Source organism: Phaethon lepturus, unplaced genomic scaffold, assembly GCF_000687285.1.
Source record: "Phaethon lepturus isolate BGI_N335 unplaced genomic scaffold, ASM68728v1 scaffold1966, whole genome shotgun sequence".
NCBI lineage: Eukaryota > Metazoa > Chordata > Aves > Phaethontiformes > Phaethontidae > Phaethon > Phaethon lepturus.
Genome location: NW_010548136.1, coordinates 66,864 through 75,143, shown reverse-complemented (window position 1 = coordinate 75,143; position 8,280 = coordinate 66,864). Strand labels below are relative to the sequence as shown.

Here is an 8,280-nt window from a genome sequence, read left to right as displayed (position 1 = left end):
GGAATGCCATATTTCCCATTTAAATGCCAGACTCCTCATCCCTTGGCAAGTCATTTCAGTCTAATCTGGTAAATAAACAAAGAACTGGTCTCAGCCCTTTTTAAATTCAGGCTGCATTTATTTTTCACATCTGCTTAAACAGATTGTCTGGAAGCTGGAGTCACACTTTCTGTTTTATTCTCTCTCCAAGGAAACCCAAAGCCTGAATTGGTTGCCTTTATTTTAAAGTCTCTCTAAGCACTCAGTCTCTTTGATGCAGAGACCTCAATGCATTTTAAAACATGAGAACTTTCTGTGAAATAACTCCTGGGGTATAACAAATAGTGGAGTGAGGGATACAACCTGTCTCATAGTACAGTGCAAGGCAGTATCTGTGTAAAAATACAACCCACTGACCACAAAAATCAGAAATTACATTGGCACCCATGTAGATTTTCCCTTCAACAGTGATTTGAATTGGCCTCCAGCAAGTGATTGTGCCTTTCTGTATAAATTTGGCACCAGATGCCAAATGGATTTGCCATCACTGAACTTGATAAACAGTGAGCTGTTTATCACATAGAGGTGTTTGAACAAGTACTTGCAGTGCTGGGTCCCTGCAGCCCATTGACAGGCTGATGAATGACATCAGCATATCTTTTGTTTGCCAGGGAATGCCACTTGCTATCCAAAATGCATGTTCTGAGAAGCAAATGACATGGGCGGAGTGGCAGATGGATCTACAAAATCTGGTTTAAAAGGGAGACGCTATTGTCCATGCATAACCACCACAGAAAGAAAAGCTCTAGTGGAAAGGGAATGGTCTCATTGCTCCAGGTGAATTAGACACTAGCTAGGCGAGAGGTCTCTGTTCAATGACTGTCTCTTTGGTTTCCGAGGTTCAAAACACTAACATTTCGGGAGTGAAAACCAAACATTTTTTCCAGGAAGTACTGACACACTGCCTGGCATTTTAGACAGAGCTGCGATTCAGCTGTCTTTTTGCTGTTCCTTGCTAGGGTGCTCCCTTGAACTACAACTCCCTGGTCACAGAAGAGGAACATAATCTCTGGTCCTACTGAATGATGAAGATTACAGGAAACTTCTTAGGAATTTGGGTCACAAAGAATGAGGGAATGAAACAACTACACGGTCATCCCAGGAATTACCCTTGTGTATTTTTCAAAGAAGTTGAATATTTTGCAGTTTGGACATAAAGTTATCTTTTTCAAAAAATAAAGGAATAATTTTCTGCCCCAAACTGGAATCTCCATTTCTGAGCCTCTCCATGCTGTTTATGTTGTCAATTTGAAGCAAATAATGCATCCTTTCCTCCTTCTGCCCACCTGCGGAGAGGTGACACCCATGCCTCCCATTTCTCCAGGTCTACATGCCCAAAACAACTATCTGAATTAGGGAAACAAAAGCCTTGTTCTGAGTGGCTGTGAAGTTCCAGTACAGCTTAGAGTGTCTCCTAGGAAGGAGGCAATTTCTGGGTAGGCATCCTCAGTATCTGAGCATACTGTGCCTCTCTCAACCAGAGAGAGGTTGTGTTGAGCCTCAGAGAAACTCGTCTCTTGTGATGTCTCCTTAGAGGATTTTCCTTCCCAAAACCCTTACCCAGAGAACCCAATGAAGATATAAGCATGGAAAAAGTAGAACAAACCCCTTGAGATGGCTGGCTGCATCCTCATCCTCCTGGAAATGCCTTGTCATGCCGCAGTTCTCCAGTGCCATTCTCTCCAGCAGCTTGTGATCCACATCATTGCCAATGCCAATGGTGAAGAGGCAGAATTTATCACGGATGGCATCCTTGGTGTTGCCGAGGATTTTGGATGACTGTGTTTCCCCAACAGTGGGTCTCCCATCCGTGAGGAAGATGATCAGAGAGACGCTCCTCGCATCGATGTCGTTCTGAGCAATGTAATCATTCAGCAGCTTTGCACCAGTCTGGAGAGCACCGTTAATATTAGTCCCTGGGAAGGTACCAAAATGATTAGCTCATTTCTCCTTCTAAGAGTGGTACAAATAATTTCCCTAAGCTCCCTTTAGTATGACGACAGCATGTCTCTTCATCAGGATGTTCCTTTTCTCTACATGAGGTTGCACTAGCCCTTTAACTCAGTTCAGCTCCGTTACTTAGGACCAGTTTGGGATAGGTGTTTACAGTCTTATGAATTGAATTATGAATTGCGGTTTATTATCTGAAATTGCTGTATCCTTGAATGTCTCGGTGTACAATAGTCAGCCATGGTAAGCAGAGTCACAGCACATACCATGTCCTGCCAGTACATACAAAACCAGTTAAAATTAATTAGGGACTCTCCCAGATGGTATCTGAGCTTGGAAAACAAGTTCTGCTCATTTTGTCTGAAGGGCACAAGATCTGAAGAGGAAAAAAGCCTTCAAATGGGAAAACAAGTGGTTGGGTTTGTTCTTCAAACCCCAGGGGCTAACAAGTTTAAAGGGAAGAAAAATGGCTTTGTTAGCTAAGGAGTGTATTTTCACAAAACAACTGGCTAGTGAAGAATTGGAGCTGCCTGAAGTGGGGAGAGAGGGACAAAACAGAAAAGAAATGAGGGAATAGATGTACTTTAGAAGAATAGCCATGAAAAGGATTCAAACCAACTGCTTGTTCAGAAGAAAAGAAAGCAGGAAAATGAGTACAGGCATCTCCTTGCTCCATGTATTTTTTGTGCTAGTCAAAGCAAAGAGAGATTGGTTGTAGAATCTTTGCAAGATCGGTACAACGGGGTTAAAAACAGCTCTCAGAAGAAAGCAGGTGAACAGACTACACAACAGACTCCTTCTAGGGGTCCAGAAGGGGAGATCTATGGAGCTTATCAGCAAGGATGTGCTAGCAGGTCTGACCATGCATCATGTACCTAGAAATTTAGCGTGCACAGCTCCAATGACTGCAGCAAGACAAGGAACAGGAAAGGAGCTAAGACTTCTGAAAAGTCCTCAAAATGGTTTTTTTGCAAAATGGTTTTGAACCAAAATCCTGCACCTAAATATCCTAATACTCTTTCAGTCTCTATCCAGATCCAAAATTTCAGAAAGAATTTTTTCCCAGAAACAAAAGAAAACCATCCCATATGGCAGATCGTGTCATTTCAAACCCAGCCACATCAGAGCAACCAAGCACTGAAAACTGCCTTTTGCCACATGCACAAATATTTAGCAGCAGTATTTTGTTCCCATTTCTGTGGTGTGTGAGTGTGACACAGCGGTGTAAGCACAGCATTCTTTGTGTGTGATCAGTGACTCTGAGCACATTCACGTTCACTGGAAGATACTCAAGCAACAGCACCTTTACAGGGAAAATGCAGAGTTAGCCAAAACTAAAGTACCACTGGCCTGTAGTGGACAATCACTGCACCTTCCTGTTGAACCTGAGTTAATAATTTCCTTTTACTTTTGTTCTCTGGCAGGTTCATGGGCAAACTCAGCTGGTTCCGGCACAGCTCTTTTGGCATTTTAGGAGTCAAAAGCTTTGTACTCTGAGTTTAGTCCCACTATTGGTAATTGTTTAACTGGGCAGGTCCCTTGACCACTTCCTAAACTCTTCCTCTCTCAATACAAACAGTATGGCAAACCGTCCTGTTTGCTGTGTTTTTCCATCAGAGAGTTTCCTTTGCTAGGAGGGGTCACTGCTCAGAGGCAGCCATGGGAAGGCCCTGTGTGACCTTCAACCAGCTGTGACTGCTTGCATGGGGAAGGATTTGCACAGGTCATTTTGCAGCTCTCTGCTTACCAGGGGAGTGCTCAGCTAGGATGGGCACAGCTGCCAAAGTATGTTTGATTACAACCCTCGCTATGGTTTTTTTTTATACCAGTGTCCATAGTCTCATAGAAGGCCAGTGAATCAAATTCAAAATCATGCCTGCACTCTGCCACTGTTCTGGGGTCTCCTCCTCTCCCCATCACTGCTGGCAACAAGACATAAGCAAAAAGGGACAAAAAATTCTTAAATGTCATTCTGGATGCTCCTTGGCAGAGACAAGACGACAGTACTAGGTGAGAAACCAGGTCTTGCAGAAGGCAGTCCCACAGCCCACACTGGGTAGTCCATCCCTGGAGTTTCCAGCCCAGACAAAAATCACATGCCTGCTTTTGCACAGGCTTTCAGAAACTGCACAAGTACTGGCCCTGTGTGTCCTTCACCAGGATATGGTGTTTTTTCCTGTGTCCTCATGAAATAACGCTGGGAACTTTCCCACTCTCTCTCTCCAGATAAATGGGAGAACGGGCCCAAGTTGGCTTTAATAAGTATAACAAGTCACATGACTGGATGTGGGGACACCTTCCCATCACGTACACTGATAAAGGGCACATAGCATTCTGTCACATAACCCCGAGTGGAGGTAAGGAAGGGGCCCCCTTATCCCATGACCTAAGTCCCAATGTCTTTTTATTGCTACATGCTACAGGACCACATTCACCACTCTCCATTCTGCTGTACTAATTGGGTAGCAAAATTAATCCCGTTCATATCCCTGGATCGTACCTCCAGTAGGTGACATGTTATGAATGTACTTTTTGGCATCTCTTATATTATTTGGAGTAACTGGCACCATCCGGTCCTGCTGCCAGACCTTTATTCGGTTGGAAAAGCCAATGATATTGAAGTGGTCTTCAGGCCTTAGATCCTGGAGAATTGTGAAGAGAGCTTCTTTGGTCTAGAAAGAGAAGAAAAAAAGAGACCAGTAGGGATAACTGTCACTGCTTTAGTGGGCAAGAATTTAATTCTTAAGATGTTTACTGATCAGACAGATATTTCTACACTGCCAGTTTGGCTTATGAAGAGAATTGAGATGCCCTTCCTTGTCTCAAAGTCTAATCTTTGTGGTGGCAGGTGTAAATATAAGACAAAAGAACTCTTGCCCAAAAGATCTTGCAAAGATGTGAGACATGCCTGGATCTAACCTCATGCATGACAACTAGGATGAAAGCTCCCAGTGACTGGGAGAACATGCCCTGAACTAAGAGTTACTGAATAATGTTGACTAATACCAAAAGCCTCATAGAATTCTTCTAAAGCCCTCTAGACTTCCAATAAGCTGTAAGTGGCATATGGTTAAAATGGTTACTTACAAGTTGAAATACCTCTAAATATGTCAAGGATACCAAAATTCTGTTCATAGTTAGGATACTGCTTGGTATATACATACTTGTCCTGGTTTTGCCTGGGATGGAGTTGTTTTTTCTTCCCGATAGCTGGTATAGTGCTGTGCTTTGGAGTTGATATGAGAATAATATTGACAACACACTGAAGTTTTTAGTTGTGGCTAAGTAGTTCTAATACTGATACTAAGTCAAGGACTTTTCAAATTCCCATGCTCTGCCAGCGAGGAGGGGGCACAGCCAGGACAGCTGACCATATAACGCCATGCCCAGTACATAAACTGGAGTTAGCTGGGGGGAGGGAATCGCTGCTTGGGGACAGGCTATCGATCGCTGGGTGGTGAGCACTTGCTGCACTGGGCATCATTCGTTCTTGTACATTCCGGGACAGGCTATCGATCGCTGGGTGGTGAGCACTTGCTGCACTGGGCATCATTCGTTCTTGTACATTCCGTTGTCGGTATCATTATTGTTGTTATCATTGTTTCCTCCTGTCTTGCTGTCCTATTTTTATCTCAACCCATGAGGTTTTTTCCAATTCTCTTCCCCGTCCTACTCGGGGGGGTGGAGTGAGCGAGCGGCTGCGTGGTGCTTAATTGCTGGCTGAGGCTAAACTACAATACTCCAGTGACGAGTTCCAGCAATTAACAATGTTAAGACAATATGTTCAAACGAATAAGATATAAAAAGAAGCCCTGACTAGTCATTACAGATTCTACCTGCTAGCCAGTTTTGTCCCAGGCATGTTGTTTTTCCAGCAATATGCCAACATTATATTGCTCTGCTGTTCATCATCCTATGTGAATATAGGCAACCAGAGTGAGGGAAGCTGATGTCATCATTTAGCCTGTCCTGGCTGTGTCCCCTCCCAGCTCCCCATCCACCCCCAGCCTGCTCACGGGCAGGCCAGCATGAAAAGTCCTTGACTACTATCAACAACTCAAAACATCAGCACCTTATCAACATTTTCTCATCCCAAATCGAAAACATAGCCTCACACTGGCTTCTGTGAAGAAAACAAGCTCTACCGTGGCTGAAACGAGGACAGCTGGTATCAAGACAAGTTCATAGCAAGAGAGGTTAAGGTTCCTGGGTGGTGGAAAAGACAGACCACTGAGACTAAGTCAACAGGAAAAGTGCAGATGTGTCCAGTATTCCCCAGTGTGACTAACTTTGATTTAGCAGTCATGCAGCTGTGTTTGCAGGGAGCCAAACTTCAGCTTAGTAAGATGAGCTGAGAGAACATGCCCACAAACAGCCTCCATCCATGCAAACATACATTGGGATGCAAAACACATGGGAGGAATACAAAACAATATCTGTAAGCAGAGGGATCAGCAGCTTCTTAACTCTGCCCCTTCTTGGCCACCATTAAGCCTTTCAAATTCCAAGGAAAGCTATGCAAGAAATAATATGGTGGACTCATCAGCATTTAAAGGTGTCTCCCATGCCTAGCAGGGAAATATGTGAAGAGCTTGCTTGTCCAGAAAAAATACAAAAGGTAATCAGCAGTGCTGGAAACCACATGTTTCTAGGCCTGATGTTGCTATGTAAAGACAGTTTGGATAGGAGCTCAAAGGACTGATCAAGCTGTGTCATCAATATCCCTCTGGATTCTACGTTGAAGCTGATGATGCAATGATGCAACTGCAAACAAATTACCCACCGCAGTGGAATCTCTAATCCTCCCAGCTGGTGACTTGGCTTCCAGTCCATCTGAAGCTAAGGGGAATATTTCCCATAGCTTCAAATATTTTGGAGCCAGGTCTGGAGTCCCTCCCTGCCTGTTTCTTTCCTCTGTAGGGATCAGAGGATTCATCCCTCTATTTGCTTAGCTGGAACATTGCTCCACGTCTCACCACCATGCATTTTATGAGTGTTTCATAGATAAAAATACTAAATCAAATGCTGGTGGAAGAGGCTCTTTCAAAGAGAAGGGGAGAAACTCTCTAGGTTCACATCATGATGTGCACCAAACAAACCTTCAAAATGATGAATGCCTGCCCCAAACATGAAGGCTGTCTCCCTAGCCTAACAGTCCATAGAGAACTTGCTAAGACAAGCTAAATAGCTGTTATTTTAAAAAGAAGGGAAGGTTTTATGCTCTCATCTCCTCTTTTACAATAGCCTTTGTATTATAAAAATGCATCAGATAATACATGACATGACCCTTCAGAAGGACACTCAAACATTCACAGTCCCATTTTACAGAAGTGAAAACCCAGGCACAGACTACTTTAGTAATGGTGTTAAGGCCACAAATAGAGAGCTTTCCAGAACTTGGGAGTTTCCACCTCTCGATCCAGTAGGCCAAGCCATCTCTCCCGCATGCGTAGAAGGGCAAAGCAACAATCGCACAGTGGAGAAAAGGACTCTTGGATTTATTTCATGATAACAAGAGTGGCCCGTGCATCTGCCCCTCAAAAAATGGGGTCAAAGTAAGCAGAAAGTGAAAATGGAGAAGCTTCTGTCCTGTGTGAGTGCAATCAGGTCTTCATGCCAACTGCTGAGGAAGGAAATTTTGGCAGGATGTTAAAGCAATAAACAATGAGACCACAATAGCTCCCCATGTGCAACATCCCTTCTCTACTCCCCCTCAGGGTAGGCAAGGGAAAGAAATAGAAGTGCCTGGAAGCAATGATTTGGAGGGAAACTCCCCAAGTCTCATTATCCATATTATAGCTCTGATTATAATTAACATCACTTGACCTTTCCCATTACAAAACCCCTCTTTGCAGTTTTTTGCAATTCTGTCTAACTGCACTTTTCTCAGAGGGATTTATTGGGCCCAAACAGCTCTGTTGTTTCTGAGAACAAGGCAAGAAGAAAAATAATCTTGCTTTGGCCTTCTTGCAGAGAGATGCATTTCACCTCCAGTGTGCTCAGAAATTCCTTTTGACATTCTTGCCTGCGTTCAGCCAAAAGAAAAGGAAAAGGAGAAACAATGCAGAGCAGCAGTGCAGCTTGTGTATTCAGAACATCCAAGCTGGAATTGCAGAGGGGTCAGGAGGGAGCTGAAGCAGACTTCCCTAGAAAACACAACACTTCCCCCACACGCTCAGATGTGAGGTTGGGACCATCTCTCTCCCCCTTTCTTTCATTCTCTTTTACTTTTTTTTTTTCCTTATTTTTGTCACAGTTAAGTAATTTCCATGGAGTTTGAGTCAGTTTTGC

The 8,280-nt window shown here is 43.7% G+C and overlaps 1 protein-coding gene across 1 annotated transcript in view; it reads right to left on the bottom strand.

Moving 5' to 3' along the window:
• LOC104622925 (inter-alpha-trypsin inhibitor heavy chain H5-like) overlaps positions 1-8,280 on the bottom strand; it is a 50,449-nt gene that overhangs the window by 7,957 nt on the left and 34,212 nt on the right. The window contains 2 exon segments of the mRNA XM_010289852.1: positions 1,646-1,955; positions 4,490-4,661. Of these exon segments, the coding sequence (XP_010288154.1) occupies positions 1,646-1,955; positions 4,490-4,661 (482 nt within the window).